The sequence below is a fragment of the Rhincodon typus genome, chromosome 4 (assembly GCF_021869965.1).
Source record: "Rhincodon typus isolate 14 chromosome 4, sRhiTyp1.1, whole genome shotgun sequence".
Taxonomy (NCBI): Eukaryota; Metazoa; Chordata; class Chondrichthyes; order Orectolobiformes; family Rhincodontidae; genus Rhincodon; species Rhincodon typus.
The window spans coordinates 95436447-95456665 of NC_063335.1; the positions used below are offsets into that span (position 1 = coordinate 95436447).

Consider the following 20219-nt stretch of genomic DNA (forward strand, 5'->3'; position numbering starts at 1 on the left):
CCAAATTATTCACTTCTTTAGAGGGTAAATGTGTAGGAAGTTCTACCCTTTGATGTGAAAATGTAAAGATTAATCTCAGGAGAGCATCTGGTAGTATGAAAGCAAAGATATTATGAAACATTCATTGGCTACTTCATCAATTCTTGACAGTGCTTACATCACCATTTTGAAATGTGTAAGGCTTTAATTATGGGCCTAAAAATTTCTAGACCTTCTAAATATGTTTCTGATAAAATTGTATAGTAATAACCAAGACCAAACATTGGACATGAAGAAGGAATCACTTAATGACATCAAAACTGTGAATTCAACAATAGCATGTGCGTCTTATACTCATCACTCATTTCATTTTTACCACTGTTTCAGCAAGATGTCCTCCCCTTAAAGCACTCCTGCTCTGAAATCCTTATATCTCTTTAGGACATAATGGTATGGAACAATGTAGACCAGACATATCCCAGGTCCAATCCCATGTCTGCTGGAGAGGAGGAGAACTGAGTGAGGGTACCAATAATGCAAAGGTTTCACTATTCATCTCTATCCAATTAACCCCAGTAGAAAGTGTAGACTTTGGTTAAGGATGAGACCAAGCTGTGATTAACCAAATGTCAAGTAACTTCATGACACTTACTGTCAAGCTTCACACATGAAGAATGGTTGTTTGGATGAGATATTGATGAACTGTATTTACAGAAAAGTCAGCTGTTTGGAGTTTACCTTCCATCCTCTTGAGAATTTTTGGCAGGGAGTACATAAAACATGCAAGGTGGTGAGATACCACCTTCCTGTCCACGCCCAACCCACTTCCTATAGTTCGCTACGAGACTGTTTACCAAAATTGGAATCCTGACCTGCCATCACTTTTTTTTGAAAGAAAATCCTTGATGGTATTGCCCTTTGTTCTTAATAAGTCAATTAACCCGAATAGTATATGGTTGTCATGAGCAGATAGTCGAGAGTGGGAGTTAGCTGTTTTTTAAACAACTTTGTTGAAAAGATGGGAAAGAGGTGTTGGGGATAACATTAGGGAGGGGCTGTGCATGCGTTGGGGAAACCCACAAGTTGTTAACCTCCTTTTGGGCCTCCAAGTTGCATACCTTTCAATTCACATCCATCCCATATAACCTTCCTCACCCTCTCAGGCATCGTGATCATTCTCCATCCAAAATCCCATACTTGTATCTCTTTAGTGGCAATGTCCTGTTCATCCCAGAGATGTCTTGCAGTCTCCAATAAGTTCTGGCTTTGCTGGGACTCCAGAGCTGTTGATCAATCAGATTGGCTGGCAGACTATAAGGGTAGAAATCTGTCCAAAGGAGGGCTTGAAGTTTCACTTTCTGCTTCTTTCGGACACTGCATCACTCTGCCGTCTGCCTCTAGACAAACCTGGAAAAGTCAGCATCTTCAGTAGAAGAGGCAATAACACAGATGGAAAAATTGTGAAGGGCATGCCCTTTGTTTTTGAATTGTCAGCTAACTTATCTTCTGATGTCCATTCGCAGTGAACCAGTGGAAACGTGCAGGAAACATGTGCCCCCTTGTCAGCCTTCCTTCACGTCCTCGAAAAGGTACGCATTTTCCATCTACCTACTGACCTTGCTGACCTGCATGTTTGTTTTCAGTGACTTATGAACAAGGACAACTATGTCGCTTTAGACACTAGCTCTTTCCAATCTATTGTCATTTAAGAAATACTCTGCAGCTTTGTTCCTCCAACCAAAGTGCATAGAATTCAGGAGTGTGAGATCACACTTACCTAATACAGGCAGTCTCCAATTTGTAAGCAACTTTGGGCTAATTTATTGAGTTTAAGAAGCAGTAGTTTGCTGTAATACAGTTTGTAATTTGACAAATAAAGGAAATCAACAACCTCTGGCAGATTACTGTGCTTTACTGATCCTGAAACTGTTCTGTAGAATGGAGAAGCAGAGGCTCCTGTTATTTTGGAGTAATGGAGCATTCATTCCTGATGTTCTTCAGTCTTTGGTCATTGTCTTTAGTGGTAGAATTCTTTATCCTTTCCCTTGAGCTGAACTAGGGGAGCTCCTGGTCTTCTCCCAAGAAGGTGGTGGCTGTTTTCCCTGGACCCTCCCTCATTTTCTTCTCACTTCCCACTTACTCTTTTTTCATATACCTCAATTCAAGGGCTGGCAATCTATATATATATATATCAATCACCTTATGGCCAATGACCAGGGGCAGCTATACATAATGCCAGGATGACCATTGACCCCTTGCCCACCTTCATCTGGGGGTTGGTTTACCATTCTTCATAAGAACAAAAACATCTTATATTTCCAAGCACTGCATCGATTGTAGGGCACTGTGGTGCCTAATAAATCTTTTGTTTTGTGTTTGTAGAAGGTGGGTTACAACTGTAACAGTTAATTGAAATCTTATGCTTCACAATGAATCCTGGGACAATTCAGTTGTCCAGACCCGAAACATCAGCTTTCCTGCTCCTCTGATGCTGCCTGGCCTGCTGTATTCATCCTGCTCTACACCTTGTTATCTCAATTTCTAAAACCTCAGGCTTATCCACATTTAATTCAATTTACCATGTGTTTGTCCACACATTCAGTCTATCTAAATGTCCTGGAAGCCTCTTTGCATCCCCCTGAAAACTCGCATTCCGACCAGGTTTTGTATTTTTTGCAAATTTGGAAATTTTACAAGTGTGCACCACATCCAAATCATTCAGACTCTTTGTCTCCTACCTGTTAACCAGTCGTCAATCCGAGTGAGTATATTACTCTCCGTCCCATGCACTTTAATCTTCTTTTCTAACTAAGCTCCTGCGTGGGACTTTATCAAAAACCTTCTGAGAATCAAAATACTCCACATCCACAGGTTCCTTCTTCTTTGACTCTGCTAGTAACATCATTAAAAGCTTTGCAGATTTGTCAAAGATGATTTCCCGTTCTAAATCCACGCAGATTCTGACATATCAGACATATATTTTCTAAATATCCAATAATCACATGCTGGGTAATAGATTCTGGAATTTTCCCTATAACTGGTATCAGCATGACAAGTCTGTAGTTTTCTGTAGTTTCTTTTCTTACTTTCTTAAACAATATGGTTACATTTGCAACCTTGCAATCTGCTGCCGCAATTGCAGAATTAATAGAACTTTGAAAAATGATAGTCAATTAATCAATAGTTGCAACAATCAACAATAGTTTTAGGAAATCATTAGATTTTTAATTCCAGATTAGGAAGTCCAGGACTGGGTGGGTTGGGTGGTGGTGGTGGGGGGGTGGGGGGGGGGGGGGGGGGGGGGGGGGAGTTGGTGGTGGAACAATCTCGAATTTAGAGCCAGACTTCCACAATTGAAATCTTCTCAGCAAAACGGTGGTAAAAATTTGTACTTATCTCTCACAAAGAAATTGATGCTAGACTAATTTTTTGCTTCAAATTTATGTTTTTTTAAGTTATTAGGGACTCTAGCGTGTACATTAAGTCACAGGTCAGCCAAGATCTGCTAATTTTCACTATGGGATGTCAGTGTCTTTGGCTGGCCCAGCATTTTTTGCTCCTCTGTAGTTAGCCTTGTGAATTGGTGATGGTGAGCTGCCACCTTGAATAGTAAAACAGCCGTGTTCTATTCCTTTGTTCCTATATTTTAAGCTGTGATATTCTGCAATATCCCAGCACATTTGTTGAAGCACATCGATTATGATTGCTTATCATAGAGAAACCACATGAAACATAGCCCCCAGAACACCCAGCAACTGTACCGCAGAGAATGCTCTCACCTCTGCCTTTCACAGAAAAACCACAAACTTCCTGGAATATGCCCCCACCTCCAATCATGAAGTGCGCTCATTACTTCTGAAACAGAAACCACAGGTCAAGCATTTGTTGATCTTTGCTGAATGGTCACTGTTCTAATCTGCATTTAAATCACTGGGGTGATAATGTGGCTCAGTGTACTCCAAGAACCTGAAATGGAGATAAAGACTTGAGGATGCTCTCTGAATATACTGTATATACACCTGTATATACTCTGTCAGATACTATATGATATGAAGGGTAAAAAGAAAGACTTCTATTTCAGTAAAACCTTTCATTATTTCAGAGTCATTTCAAGCTGCTTCAAAGCAAATGAATATTTTCTGCAGTGCAGTCATAATGTGTGGAACGTGGTAGCCAAAAACGGAAAAGACATACAGTAACACCAAATTACTTGTTTTGCTGCTGTTGGTTAATTGATATAGATTTGCCAGGTGAACTTCACTTTTCTTCTTTAAATAACATTATAGCATCTTTCATGACCATCTGAGAGAAGGAGAAACAGGAAAAGAGGGGAAGGGGTGTATAATGCATAGTCAACACCACATCTCTAGTTTTTAGCTCCTGCCAAGCATAAGGCTTATTTAGATTTTGTATTGGGCTGGACTGCTGTTTGCAATGTGGAGTGAAGTGAGTCAATTCCCCTAATTGTTAAGGACACAGTGAAGGGTCTACCTTCTCAACCTTCCCATCCCCTGAGGTTTGGTGACTCTCAAGTTAAACCCACCACCAGTTCTCACTCACTCTCTCTCTTTTACTCAATCTCTCTTTCTGTCAAAGAGAGAACAACCTATAATCCTCTGGGAATATGGATCCTTACATTTTCTTTCATTCCACATGAGTCTCCTCCAGTTCCTCTGCACATCCCAGCCTTTCAGCACATCTTCCTTTTTTCTCAAGTACGTATGTTGTTTCCTTTTAAAAGTATAAAAGCCTCAAACATTTCTTATGGTAGTAAATTCCACATTCTAAACATTCTGTGACTAAAGGCGTCTTTCAGTATTCTGTATTGTGTTGGTAGTTCCTGATTTTGGATCTCCTGCAACTGAAAACAGTGCCTTCATATCTACCCTGCCAACGTATTCTTAATTGTAAAGACTTCTGCCAGGTCACTTCTTAAGTTTTTTGTTTATTTTCTGAAGGAAAAACGCTCAATCTGTTTTATCTTTTTTAATAGCTGTAATCCTCTCAATTCTAGTATCATCTTTCCAACTCACTTTTGCAGTCTGTCCACTGCTTTTATTGATTTTTTACTGTATGAAGATGAAAACCGTGCTCCTAAAAATGGCCTGACAGAGATTTCTATACAAGTTCAACTTCACTGCTTTTGAATTCTATAGAAATAAATCCCAGGGTCTTGTTGGCATTTTAATTGCTGTAATGAACTGCTTTGTTCATATGTACTTCTGGATCTCTGCTCTTTTATTCCATTCATTCGCATATCTCCTAAAGTGTAAGTGATTTCTATTTTTCTTACCAAAACCTCATCACCTCACATATACAGATGTTAAAGTTTATTTGCTACTTAACTACTCAGTCTGCTATTTTCTATCGACTTTTTTGATACATTAAATGCTTACTCAGTGATAGCTACACACCGCAGTTTAGTATAAACTGCAAGTATTGATCTATTTGTACGTGGGCCCAAACTACCAATGTAATTTATCAACATCTGTGGTCACCTCACTGCTCCTTGCAGAATACAGCTTTCTACCTTCCTCCAATCTGAATAGCCGCCCACTCTAGCCTTTTTAAGTTGAAATTTATAATATAAGGTTGACAGTTTTCAGTCTTGCTTCATCACCATGAACATAGAAGAGTGAAAATCTCAACAGAATACTTGCTACGCTGCAGGCCCTGCTGGAAGTAGACTGGATCCATAGTCCAATTCCCTGCCTTTTCCCCATATTACTTGATTCCCTTACTGGTTAAATATGTCTATCCCAGCTTTGAATATACTTTGCAACCTAATCTCTGCAGCACTCTGTGGTTAAAAAATGTGCAGCCTCCTACCATCTGAGAGAAGAAATTTCTCCTCATTGCTGTCCCAACTGGGTAACACTTAGTCTGAAATCATGCACCTGGTCCTAGACTCTTCCACAAGGGACATTAAGACAGATGAGAAGAATTTTTTTTTCTCTCAATTGGGAATGATTCAGTAGAATTCTTTATTGCAATGGGCTGTCAAAGTTGGAACATTAAGTCTCTTTAATGTTGAAGACAGATTTTAATTAGAAAGGGAATCAAGGCTTATGAAGCTAAGGCATGAATGTGGAATTCAGGGTTATCAGATCAGCCATAATCTTATTGAATCGTGGAGCAGACCTGGTGGCTTATTTCTGCTCCTACTTCTTATGGGTTATTCAGAGGAGAAATTCCTCCTCATCTCCATTCTAAATGGCAACCCCTCCTCTGATAATATACCCTCTGCTCCGAGATTCTCCCACAAGGGGAAACAACCTCTCCTCATCTACTTTGCCCTAAGAATCTTGTATGTTTCAAAAAGGTCTCCTCTCATTCTTCTAAACTCCATTGAGTACAGGCCCAATCTACTCAACCTCTTCTCCTAGGACAGTATCTCCATACCCAGAATCAACATAGTGACCCTTCTTTGGATTGCCTCCAATACCAGTATATCCTTCCTTAGATAAGGGGACTAAAACTGTTCACAATGTTATAGTGTAGTCAGATGAGTGTTTTTTATAGGTTTAGCAAGACTCACCTATTTGTATGCTCCCAATTAATTTTAGAATTCTTGTAAGTATCTGGATATTCCTATCATTTCCACTTTGTTTCTTAATTGTCCAGAATGCTTGAGTCAGGTTGCTGAACACAAAGGGAATGTGGCATTCCATCGCATTGGCTTCATCTACTTGCTTTTGTAAACCTCTTGATTAAATACAACAAAATTCTCCCACACCTCAGTTTGATTTCCCTCTATTACACTTTGAAACAGGGATCCCACATTTCCAATTTCTGACTGCTTTTGTCTCTTCTCTTGATAATTTTAGGGCGGGAATGCAGATGCAACTCCAAGAAAAAAACTGAGTGTCCTTCTTTTCTGATGAGGTGCCTTCTCCTTTCCTAGAAATAGTCTATACTTGTTACTGAACATACAACTACTTCTTTGGACTTTAAGAAAACTTGCCAGTCTGTCAGTTGGAATACCATGTCCACCTCCATCTCTAGGGGTAAACCATTATATTGGTGTTAGACATGGACAAAGTGTCCTTCTATTTCTGGTCTCGCAACTTCAAGAGCCACAAGCTATGATACTGAGTGAAAATATTCTTGACCCGAATGGGGAAAGTAAAATTGCCCTGGTGTTATACTTCTCTGTTGCCGACTTTATATCATCTCCCCGCTTCTGATATTGTTGGAATTTTGTACCATGGAATGCACACAGCTAACCATGTTCTATGTCCACATATTGTTCATACCCGCAAACTCTATCCTCAGTTACTGGGCAGATTAGGGATTGTAGAGTCCTATCTGATATTCTATCCTTCACCTAGAAGTAGTTTGACTCATTGTAGAGCCATTATTTCTGAGATCAGCTAACTTAGTAGTTAAGATCTTCCTGATCTGCATGATGAATTGGAGAAAATTACTAAACCAACCAGCAAAGCTTGGCAAAGAAGTGGCAGATGGAATTCAATCTGGAAAAGTGTGAAGTGGTTTATTTTGGCAGGCTGAATTGGAATGCAGAATACAGTGTTAATGGTAGGATTCTTGGCAGTGTGGAGGAACAGAGGGATCTCGGGGTCCACATCTATTGATCCCACAAAGTTGCCACCCAAGTTGATAGGGTTGTTAAGAAGGCATATGGTGTGTTGGCTTTCATTGGCAGGGGAATTGAGTTTAAGAGACATGAGGTTATGCTGCAGCTCTATAAAACTCTGGTTAGACCTCACTTGGAATATTGTGTTCAGTTCTGGTCGCCTCATTATAGGAAGGATGTGGAAGCTTTAGAGAGGGTGCAGAGGAAATTTACCAGGATGCTGCCTGGACTGGAGGGCAGGTCTTATAAGGAAAGGTTGAGGAAGCTAGGGCTTTTCTCATTGAAGCAAGGAAGGATGAGAAGTGATATGATAGAAGTGTACAAGATGATGAGAGGCATAGATAGAGTGGATTGCCAGAGACTTTTACCCAGGGTGGAAATGACTATCACGAGGGGGCATAATTTTAAGGTGATTGGAGGAAGGTATAGGGAAGATGTCAGAGGTAGATTCTTTACACAGAGAGTGGTGGGTGCGTGGAATGCACTGCCAGCGGTGGTGGTAGTCAGATACATTAGGGATATTGGATAGGCGCATGGATGATAGTAAAATGACGGGTATGCAGGTTAGTTTGATCTTAGAGTAGGATAATAGATTCGGCACAACATCGTGGGCCGAAGGGCCTGTACTGTGCTGTACTATTCTATGTTCTATGGGCTATGTTCAGTCAGGGGCTAACCACACCATTCCTATATAAGCTAGTGACATTTTGGGTCTAGATGATAAATTTCTTGTAATTTGACTTCCTTTTCCCCCCTTTACTTTTCTTCTTTCATTTTTTTTCACAATCTCTTTCTCTCCCTTTATTGCTCTCTATCTCCAGCTCTCCTCCACCTGTTTTGACAGAATAGATCGCTATCTCATTCATTCTATATATAGAGTTGAGAATTCCTTTATAGTTAATGAGGCCAAGCTGAAACATATCACACACCATCCTTACTCACACTCCTTAGGACTTACAGTATTTGAGTTTGCTCACACATTCAATGCATTTCAGATTATGACTAATTTAACTGTTATGGTTTGATTGCAGTGTTACTGAATAACTGGGACATCCTCAAGGTACCCCCAGGCCTCGATCCCATGATAACCTCTTTTGATGTTTTGCACATCAACTGTGATAGTCTTATGATGACTGAAGATTTCAGAAACTATGCCAGAAACAGGTGCCTGTCAGGTGAGCACACATAAACAGCTGATCTTTATGACAAGGGTTATTATTATACAAAAATGACTTTCTCAGAACGAAATGGTGCACATTCCATGGACATGAAAGTGTTTGCTGAATTGACTTGTTAGGTAGAGCAAATGCACTAACAGTAGCTGTTCATGATGAGAATTCTTTTGAATAGAAATCTAACTTATGTTATAGAGCTCCTTTTACGGTGACATGGTGATAATGCCAATGTTGTAGCCAGCCAGTTCATGTTAATGCTCTGGCGACATGGGTTTGAATCCTATCAAAGCAGCTAATGCATGTGAAATTTGATGATCAAAATCTGGAGTTGAGAGCTACACAGTAATTTTATCCATGAAGTATCATCAATTGTCGTGAAAAAAACACTCACTGGTTCACTAATGCCCTTTAGGGAAGAAAATTTGCCATCCTGACTTGGTCTGGCCTACATGTGATTCCAGGTTCTCAATATGGTTGACTCTTAATGGTTCTCTGAAATGGCCTTGCAAACCGTTCAGTTCAAGAACAATTACAGATAGGCAAGGCACGTTGCCCTGGCCAGGGGTGACCACAACCCATGAGAAATTAAAGACGTCTCCTATGCCAATACAATGAAGACTGCCTCAGCGCCTACTGGAACACTGATCTAATCAGTCAGAGTCATTGTGTTCTGCACATTTGAGGATTCCAGTCAGGCTCCATAGGCTGAAGGTTAAATCAGAGGCCCTCTTACACTGGCATATCAGTAACCCCTCTGGTCAAAGTTACAGCTTCTAATTCCATCATTTTGAAAAACTCTATGTCATAACTACCTTTCACAAATTTTTTTCACTGGAGAACAGTTCTGAACTCTTAATCTTTCCATTTAACTGGAACCCACATTTCTGATATTAGGTGGCATAGTGATTAGCACTTCTGCCTAAGAGCACCAGGGATCCTGGTTCAATTCCAGCCTCAAGTGAAAGTCTGCATGGAATTTGCAAGTTTACCAGGGATCCTGGTTCAATTCCAGCCTGGGGTGAAAGTCTGTGTGGAATTTGTATGCTCTCCCTATGACACATAGGTTTCTGCCAGGTGCTCTGGTTTCCTCCCACAGGCCATGCTAAATTGCCCCGTAGTGTGCAGAGTGGGTAAATTAGCTGTGGTTAATGTGGGGATAGAGTGAAAGGATGGATCTGAGTGGGATGATCTTCGGTGAGTCAGTGCAGACTTAATGAGCTGTATGGCCCCTACCTGCGCAGTAGGGATTTTAAGATGCTTTTGGGATTGTTCTCTGCACCCTGATCAACTCTGTGACATCCTTCATAAAGGAAGGTGCTCATAACTTTGCTCTATTCATTCATGGGATGTGAGCATTGTTGGCCGAGGCAGCAAAATTGCATCACCTGAATTCTTCTTGAGAAGGTGGAGATGTGTTGCCTTCTTGAACCACTGCAATTCCCTTAGTGTAGGTACACTCACAATTCATTTCAGGAGTTCCAGGATTTTTAGCGCAGCAAACAGCAAAAGGGCAACATATATTTCCAAGTCAAGATATTGAGTGGGTTGGAGGGGAATTTGCATGTAGCGGTACTGCAACGTATCTGCTGCCTTTGTCCTTCTAGTTTGAAGTGGTCACGGGTTTAAAAGATGTTGTCTAAGGGACATTGGTACATAATACTATAAGTAAGGGCAAAACAAGAGATTTGTAAAGACTTAATATTATTTCCTTGTTCTCTTATTCAATGTCCAAAGTCAAAATCTTTAGCCCAGGGCGGAAATGACTATTACGAGGGGGCATAATTTTAAGGTGATTGGAGGAAGGTATGGGGAGATGTCAGAGGCAGGTTAGTTTGATGTTAATAGGATAATAGGTCAGCACAACATCGTGGGCCAAAGGGTACTGTGCTGTACTGTTCTATGTTCTATGTTTCTTAAAATAACATGAAGGACTGCATTTTCACTCCTGAGTTGGGAGTTTGGAGTTCTTCTATCAGTATACTTGACTGAGGAAAAACAGCTCTGACCAGCTGGATTTTCATCCCAGGAGGGTGAGACATTGAATGTTTGATGTGGAGTCAGACCCACTGTCCCCAGAGACAGTGCTGAGGAAACAATGTTGAGGATTATGTGGTTTAACAGCGTTCTCCATGTTTGAGAATCCCATCTTGCCGCCTTTCCCATCCTGGTGAAAATAGGATCTGCTAGAAGTGGGTTAGGGACTTCCAGCTCTGGGTCCTGGTGCCATTTTGAATTAGATGGGGAGGCTTCATGACTCCACACAAATCAGGACCGAGCCAAAATCTAACCCATTGCCTCTGAGTGAGGCTGGATGCCAATTATTTTACAGTTGATACTGACAAGGCTTCTTCATAACTTTGAACCTCTCAACTTTGTGTTGAAAGTGTTTGCCAGTTGGATTAGAATTATGGTTTTGTGTAGAATCTGGGTTTTACCCCCTTCACTGAACCTCTTAGAGATGCCATTTCAAGTGAAGAAATCCTAATTAGGATGGAGACTATATGTCTTATTGTGCCCAGGAAAAGAAATGGTTCAAATGGTGGAGCATTCTTGACCTGTTTCTGCTTCTTTTCTGCACAGCATGTGTTGCCAGCCACACTTGTGTTATAGTTTCTCTTCAGCCTCAGCTGTCAGGGGTCAGATGCCTTTTTTACCCTGACACCCACAACTGCCACCCTGGATTGCAAGGTCACGACTGTCGAATCCTACTCAAGGAAGAAGCAGAGGAGGTCTACTATAAGAAGAGTGAGTTCCATCGATAGCGTATTGGTTGAGTAATAACTTTTTTGGTGCCATTTTATATCTTGCACCCCCACCCCATATTTGTTTTCACCTCATCCCCTTCAGGTCCTCACTGTATGATAGATATTAACAGCTCACTGGGATGTATTAATTGACTATTCTTCAGGTATGAGTCTGGATTGTGCGTATTTTCACACAATGTTGTCCCTGACCACTTAGGAGCAGTAAAACCTCTGAATTATTTTTCTTCCTTAACTCAAAGATGCTGAAGCTTGTTGTAGCACTCCTCTTGCTATTGCTGGCTACATTTGACCCTTACAAAGTCTAAGGCCAAGGTTTCACTTTGCACTACCTGATCTAATTAGTGCAGCAACAAAGGCCACTTTGTGAAAAGGCAGAAAGGTGGAGTTGAGGATTATTGGATCAGCCATGATCTCATTAAATGGCAGATCAGACTTGAAGGCCTGCTTCCGCTCCTAGGTCTAATGGTTTTACAGTCTAACAGTATTAACCGGCTGTCAGCATCACCATGAATCCATATCGGAGAAACCTAATAAGCAGAAGTAATGACAAACCAAATGCAAGGATGTTAACTACCTGAGCAACTGAGTGAAAAACAAAATTACTATCAGCCACAGAATGTGAATTTCACCCTTACATCTGACAGAAACATTCACATGACCTAAAACTATGACCTCTTGTTCTAGATTACCCAACAGAGAAATCATCCTCTGCATGTCCAATCTGTCAATCATATTTAGCAACTTGTATACCTCAATTAGATCCCATCTCATCCTTCTAAATTCTAGTGAGTATAGGCCTAAAGACCTCAATCCTTCTTGTAAGACAAATCTTTCATGTCTGGAATTAATCAAGCAGACTGGTGCAGTAATAATGGGCTGAATATTTGTTTTTGTCTTGGAATTCATCTCTTTCAAGCTAACAAATAAAATTCTTTGAGCAAAGTATTTTAATGTCTTCTCAGCTATTGGAGGGTCGTGTACTGGTCGTTGTGGGATTTACCAACCTGATGAGCCTTGCCAGTGTAACTTGAAATGTGAAGATTATGCAGATTGCTGTCCCGACATTCATACCTGCTCTGGTGAGTATGTAAATAGAAACCTAGAATCCCTAGAGTGTGGAAACAGGCCCTTTGGCCCAACAAGTCCACACCACCCCTCAGAGCATCCCACCCAGACTCAATCCCCTTAATCTAGGCATCCCTGAACACTATGGGCAATTTATCATGGCCAATCCACCTAACCTGCACATCTTTGGACTGTGGGAGGAAACCGGAGCACCCGGAGGAAACCCACGCAGACACGGGGAGAATGTGCAAACTCTACAGAGACAGTCGCCCAAGGGTAGAATCAAACCCAGGTCCCTGGCGCTGTGAGGCAGCAGTGCTAACCACTGAGCCACTGTGCTGCCCACTGGAGTTTCTTTCAATGAGAAATACGTTACACCCACCTGGAGCTGACTGTACATAGCCAGTGGAGGATATGGTCTTAACAATCTGGGAGGCTTCTTTTCTCCTTGCCACCTGTTCTGATGGATTTTTATTTCTTTTCAATTCAGACCCTTCCTTATCAGAAACCCAACCCCAGTTGACATCCATTTTGCTTCCGGGTCATGGAATCTTGTTTGGATCTAGTCAGGCGGCCCAGGTTGGTGAGGAATGGAAGGCTGTAAACCGTTTCCTGGGTGTCCCATATGCAGCTGCTCCTACTGGTGATAGCCGATTCAAGGCCCCAGCAACCTTTAATTGGACTGGAGAATGGAATGCTACTTTCTACAGGTGAGCGTGGCCTTTGCTGTTGCATAGTATTTAATCCCTGCATTTGTCTTGATTTCTGCTCAGCCACCAGTGATGCATAAGGAATACAAAGTCCTGTTCTGATCATTTTGTCTTTGAATGATTATTTTGCCTTTGAGAGGTTATAGAGACAAGCAACAAAGATATCAAATGTTAAAAATGAGGATAAAGGTCTGCAAAGCTGTTTTAGAAAATGTGAGGAGACCCAACTGAAGTTTTTTGTGGACTATAAAAGTTGGACCAGTCATATTATTTAAAAATTGGAAAAATAGGAATGATGATACATGTCTGGCAAAATAACTTCACTCAAAAGATAAAGAATTGTAGAACATGTTCCAAAGAAAGTCCATCAAAATAGGTAGTATTAATACTAAATCTAGCTACTTATCTAAGCGATAGACAATTGACATATTCAAAATGTATACTTGACAATCTGAAGCAAAAGCAAAACCAGGTAAGCGTATATTAAGAAACTAATTTGGTGTCAGCCAAATTTCACCATTAAAACTAGCCCCGGAGAGTTTTAACAAGTATTTAACTTCCACAATCTCTTTTGTTTTAGGCCTAGCTGCCTACAGCCAGGAGATGCAAAGGCCATCTATTCCACTGTAGATGAAGACTGTCTCTACCTAAATATATTCGTTCCCAAGAGCATTGTGAGTTGTGGTACCTGTATTACAAGAAACTTCAGGGTTTTGCTGTTGATGTCCTATGGCATTTAAGGGAAGGACGGTGATCTGTGCTTGTGTACTGAATTACTGAAACACCAAGCATGAGCAATCCTTTCTCATCAGGACAGGAATATATATATTAGTGTTATGTTACCCTTGCTCTCTTATACCCTTCAGCCGGTAACAGAGTGACATTATAGGGGATGGCTGCAGTCAGCATTTGGCTGGGGGGGTGGAGGGGTGGGGAGTATCAGTGCACTTTGTTCATTCTTGATGTGTGGGCATCGTGCCAGCTGCCATGGAAAGTTGATGTTGGGTCTTTATGATCCATTGGCACTTTGGTGTGGTCTGTTCTAACTACTGGCTTGTTGGGCCACTTCAAAAGTTACTATTGGCAGCAAGCGCAACTGTAAAAAGATATTGGGAACAAGAGATCGGACAATTTCAGAATAATCGCAGTATAATGGAATGTTTCATAGTAGAGGTAAAGTGCCATTTTTAAAAAAATCTTTTAAAAGTCCCAGCAAATGTAATTCCCTAGCCTTATCATGATTATTCTGCTACTTATTTTCCATTTTATAATGCAGGGACACAATCGCGGATCACATATCTGAGATCGAACTTTTTTGTTGAAACTTTTGTTAACTGTTCATTCAAAAATCTGATCTTGATCATTCTGCCCTTGGAAACTAACACCACCTTTTCAATTCCCTTTCCTCTCCAAGTACTTAATGTGCTATTTTCTCCCAAATCATACTTAACTTTTCCACAACTCCGTGGGCTGAATCTTTTTTGTTTAAATCTGAGTTGTGTTGGGTTTTTAGGAGGGATTGTTGCCATGAGGCACAATGAGATTTCTTACCATATCTTACCAAGCCACCTCATTAATTATCCATCCTGCCCCTAGATGTCCTCCCATGTCATTCTATTCCCAACTTAACATGCACCACACTCAGAACAACTCGCTATTCACTGCATATCTGTGGAAAGAGCAACGGCCCTTACATCGTGCCATCTTTAAGAGCCTGTTATGGAGTCATAGAATTATACAGCATGGAAACAGACCCTTCGGTCCAGCTAGTCCATGCCGATCATGTTATTAAACTAATCTAGTCCCATCTGTCTGCATTTAGCCCATATCCCTCCAAAACTTTCCTATTCATGTACTTATCCAAATGTCTTTTAGATGTTGTAACTGTACCTGCATTCACCACTTTCTCTGACAGTTCTTTCCACACACTAATCACTCACTGTGTAAAACAGTCGCCCCTTCGTCCTTTATAATCTTTCTCTGCTCACCTTAACAACCCTAGTTTTGAATTTCCCGCTTAGGGAAAAAATCTTTGCTATTTACATTATGAATACTCCTCATGATTTTATAAACCTATATAAAGTCACCTCTCAGCCTCCTACCTCTTAAAGTTCCAGCCTCCCCTTATAACTCAATACCTCCAGTCATGGTAACAACCTTGTAAATCCTGTTTGCACCCTTTCCAGTTTAATAACATCCTTCCTATAGCTGGGTGACCTAAATTGTACGCATTATTCCAAATGTGGTCAACCCAATATCTTACACAGCTGTAACATGACTCTCAACTCTGGTACTCAGTGCTCTGACCAATGAAGGCAAGTATGCCAAACACCACCTTCACAACTCTGTCGACCTGTTGTGGCCCTTTCAAGGAACCATGTATCTGCAACCGAGGTCTCTCTGTTCGACAACACCCCCAGCACCCTACCATTAACTGTGGAAATCACCTGTGCCATTAACATGGCATTTATCAAGCAATAATCTCCTTCAATTGCCAATTAACCACTGCCTAGTAAGAAACTTGCCACGCCACACAGTTAATATATAAAAATTGGAGTATCATACTCCTGACATCAAGATCGGGCACTTCAGACTTCTCCTCTGGGTCTGTCACAAATCTCACCATAGTCCATATTGCTCAGACCCCTGCACGATTCTGGCCTAAGACTGCTCAATCAAATTTATCCCCTAGCACAACAATGGAATGGCCTTAACTTAAAAAAAAACATAAACCGCATGCTTTGTGATTATGATGCGTTATCCCTCCTTGTCTTCTTCAATCTCTGTGCTGCCTTTGATATGGTCAACTGCAACAACCTTTCCAATCCCTCTGCCTTATTGTCCAACTTCATAGCTTTGCTCTTACTGGACTTAACACATTAAATTCTAGCTAAGGTATCTTCAGTCTAGGTTTTGCTTCAGTTCCATGCTTGATTAGTTCAAGAGTCCCCAGAGGTCTAATCTTGGCTCTGCTCCCTCACTCATCTACATACTGCACATTAAAGACACCTAGCATGAAGGAGGCTTAACTATCAGCCAGCCTGAGTGGGAAAAACATGTAGAATAAGTATAAAATTGGTTAGATGCAGCTACCTAATAACTTGGATAATGTTGCTAGGGATTAGGATAAGTTATGGCTTGGAGGGATGTGACAGGGAGGCGAGAAAGCTTTAAGTTGGAAAGCTTATTGAATTAAATGACCACATGACAAAATAAGATACTTTCATGGGTAAAAAATCAAACTCTTTATCTGTGTAGAATGTCCTCAAAGAGAAACATGTTGATGAGGAAGAACACGGGCCTACAGTGCACATTCATATTTCTCAGCTGGGAGGCTGCACAGTGTTAGTTGAGCTTTCTTCCAAATTCCTTGGGAGTCACAATGTCTGTATTTGGACAACTTGCAGATATATTTAATGGATTTACAATACTAACGTACCCACATTGTGAGAGTAATTCTTCCATTTGAGCAAAGAATCTATGTTAATCTTTCAGCCACAATGGTTTATAAACAGAGTGCTTTTATTTCCCACTTTGTGAGGCTGTAATTGTCCACATATGAACATGAAGTGTGTAATAATTGCCCGGAAAGCAGGGAAGACAATGGATTTCTCTGAATTTCAATAAAATAAGGCACACACATGAAAAACACTGGATGTTGAGAACTATGAGCATTTGTGAAACCTCCTTCTTCACAGCTTCTGTAGCAGACAAATAAGGAAAATGAAACCTATTTAATAAATGAGACTATGGCTGTGATATCAAAACTCATTATTAATCCTGAATGTTTTTACATGGTAGGCTAGGAACAACGCTGTGCTGGTCTTCTTCCACAATGCTGCTGTAGATTACAAAGGAGGGAGACAGACAAACATTGATGGATCCTACCTGGCATCTATTGGAAACATCCTGGTTGTGACAGTAAACTATAGGGTTGGAGTGTTTGGATTCCTGAGTGATGGTACGTTCATTGTGATCTTGTTCCTTTTTAGGGCCTGGATGAAATGAATAATATTGTCACTGTGGTCCTAAAACTAAAGAAATGTCATCATGTCAAGTTTCTTTACTCCTCTGTTAACTCATTGACACATGTAATGTCTCATGGTACTACTCTTGGAGTACAAGAGTTTGAGAAAATTCACCTAGACTTCCCACAATTTATTATCTTCCAGAAACTAATATTGATGAATATGTATGTATGTATATATTTGTTTGTGCATGCATGTGTGTGTACTCTATATGAGGGCAACCACATGTTTAAAGACTGCTGACAAAGCATCAATGTTTTGGAATATAAAACGCTATTAATATGAAAATGTTTCAAAGGCTGAGAGGTGACACCAGTCTAAAGAAACAAATATTGGGATAGGTGACAGACAGCTTGAATTGGTTACAAGAGGAGCATTAGAAGATGAGAGAGAGGTGGAGAGGTGGAAAGCTTAGATATCCAAGGGTGTGGTTGGTAATGATGAAAATCAGCCATGTACAAACCCAGGCTTGGAGGACGCCAGGAATCTTGAAGGAAGGTAGGGCTGGAGGAGGTTACAGAGATAGGGAGAGAGAAGACTGAGGGATTTGAAAATGGCGATCAGAACTTAATAATTGCGATCTCGATGAACAGGGTAGATCAGAGATCGAATGAGTGTGGAGTAAATGGATGTGAGTTAGATTTAGGAGTAGAAATTTGCATGGGCAAAGTGTTATGGAGTGTGAGAGATTGGAGGCTGCTAGTTTGATGTGACCTTCCAGTGGAATTGTACAGCAGTATGAGTCAGCAGATTTGGATGGGAGAAAGGGATTTAGATTAAGAGGTTTCTTTCTCTTTGTAGGCACTGACGCAATGACTGGCAACTGGGGCTTGCTGGATCAGATCGCTGCTTTACAATGGCTGCAGAGAAACATTGGCTACTTTGGAGGATCATCGTCTCAAATCACTATCGCCGCAGACCGTGGTGGAGCTGTTATCACCAGCATGAACCTCATTAAGATATCTGGCACCAGACCTTTCAAAAGAGCCATATTACTGGTAAGAAATAGTCAAATTGAAGCTATGAGGAAACAGGCAATAATGCATGTGTTAAAATGTGGAACAAGAAATAACTCTTCTGGACTTGATACACACAGCCTCAGTTTGGGAAAGTCTCTATAGCTGGAACAAGGGAAAATCTCAAGGCTATGAATTTCCTCAGGACTTCTCCCTGCCTGATTTACAGCCAAATCCCTATTTTTCTCACACACATACAGCATCCACCATATTCCAACAGAGGCATAGCAGCTGAGTGAGAATGGTGCAAATGTTCTTCCCCCTATCTTTTCAGTAGCAATGAACTTGCTACACAGCTGTCTAGCTGTGCTATTATTGCCATTTGGATTCAAGCATGTTGTTGCGATGTAGCATTTTTGAACATGATAGGATTTTTTTTTCAGCTCACTCCGAGACACCACCTCACCCTTCTTCCTAATTGTGGCTATGACACTCTGAACAGGAGCTATATTTTTTCTGAACAAGTTCCAATTGTCTAGGGGAGTACATGCTTCCTTCCAGTCTGGATACAATGACTGTGAACTGGTGTAGAGCTCCATTTGCTGAAGCAGATTCACCCTCACTCTCTGAACAGTCATGTAGGCCCAGGGAGGTTAAAAGGTTAGGAGAGAAAATTGGGAATAAATTAAATGCTAAACCGCATATCTCACATTCGTTGCTATTTGTTGTAAATGGTGAATGACCATTCCAATGGCAATGTTATAAAATAACCCCAATTACCTCACATATCTAAAGAGGAATAAAGATGTAAGAATAGTTAGGGGAAGGATAGTAAAGTTAAATTAATTAATTTTGATATATATAATTCTGTAGTCTTGTAGAATGTGTGTAATTATGGATGATTCACCTTTAATACAAACTAATACAGATACTAATGTACCTTGATGAGCAGTGTCAATGTAAATTGTTGTTGCAGTATATATTTATTTATTGAGGTGAACTTGACTATCAATTCCTTTCCCATTGATAAACAGGAACTCAGTAAAATCAGGGAAATAAGCACCACGACTGGTAGCTTTTAGGGGTTAAGAAATATTCTTGCACCCATGTATTAATCATTTTAAAAAAACTATTGTAGCTTTGGATTAAATCCTATGGATGCTACAATAATAAGGAACTGGAAATTGTTTTGACATTCCAACATTGGCAGCTGGATTTCTGAAGATGCCACTTACCAGATTTGAGTTGGAGGGGTGGTGGTGAGGGTGATATTTCACTGCATTCTGAAGGGCAGTCCTGGAATGTGGCTGTGCAGACTTTATGAATAGCATGTTTACATTGAAAGTATGTGTTAAGACTCAAATCTCTGCAAGAGATTATTGGTATTAGAGGTTATCGGTAGGATTTTCCCCTTGGCCGGAATTGGGGCTTCTGTATGCCTTGCTGTCAACTCCAGCTGATATTTCGTAGGCCGCAGGTGATGTCCTCCATACAAGTGAAGATGGAAAAATAGATGTTCTTTCCCTCATTGCTATTATGTTTAAATTCTGAGCTCCCATGCTTCTTTCTGGCTGGTTGACAACTGGTCCCTTGAAATCACTGCAGACAATAGCAGTTGTCTAACCTCAGTGACATGATGGGCTTCTATATGATGTTGATTGAGCTTCCAATGCAGACGTAACTACTTGTAAATTGCTTCTTGTTTAGAGGTAGAGACCAACAGAAGTAAGTTTCTGAGAGAGATGCTAAAATGACTAAAAGACCTTTTCCTCAAAGAAAATATAAAGCTTGTCATAAATTGCTGCCATTTTTTGTTAGAGTGAAGAACTTTCATGAATAGGCTTGTCCCTTGTCTTCAACTGTTCCAATCCATGATTAGAAACATCCCAGAGTGATTAGGGGATTGGTAGTAATGCCACTGTGCCAGTTGGTTTCAAATCCTAC

General features: G+C 40.6%; 1 protein-coding gene across 1 annotated transcript in view; it reads left to right on the forward strand.

The window, feature by feature from the left end:
- Positions 1–20219, forward strand: part of tg (thyroglobulin) — a 299968-nt gene that overhangs the window by 146985 nt on the left and 132764 nt on the right. Inside the window, exons 35-42 of the mRNA XM_048596176.1 lie at positions 1503–1568; positions 8608–8751; positions 11332–11496; positions 12479–12595; positions 13072–13291; positions 13872–13965; positions 17093–17252; positions 18121–18317. Of these exons, the coding sequence (XP_048452133.1) occupies positions 1503–1568; positions 8608–8751; positions 11332–11496; positions 12479–12595; positions 13072–13291; positions 13872–13965; positions 17093–17252; positions 18121–18317 (1163 nt within the window). The remainder of the gene's footprint in view (positions 1–1502; positions 1569–8607; positions 8752–11331; positions 11497–12478; positions 12596–13071; positions 13292–13871; positions 13966–17092; positions 17253–18120; positions 18318–20219) is intronic.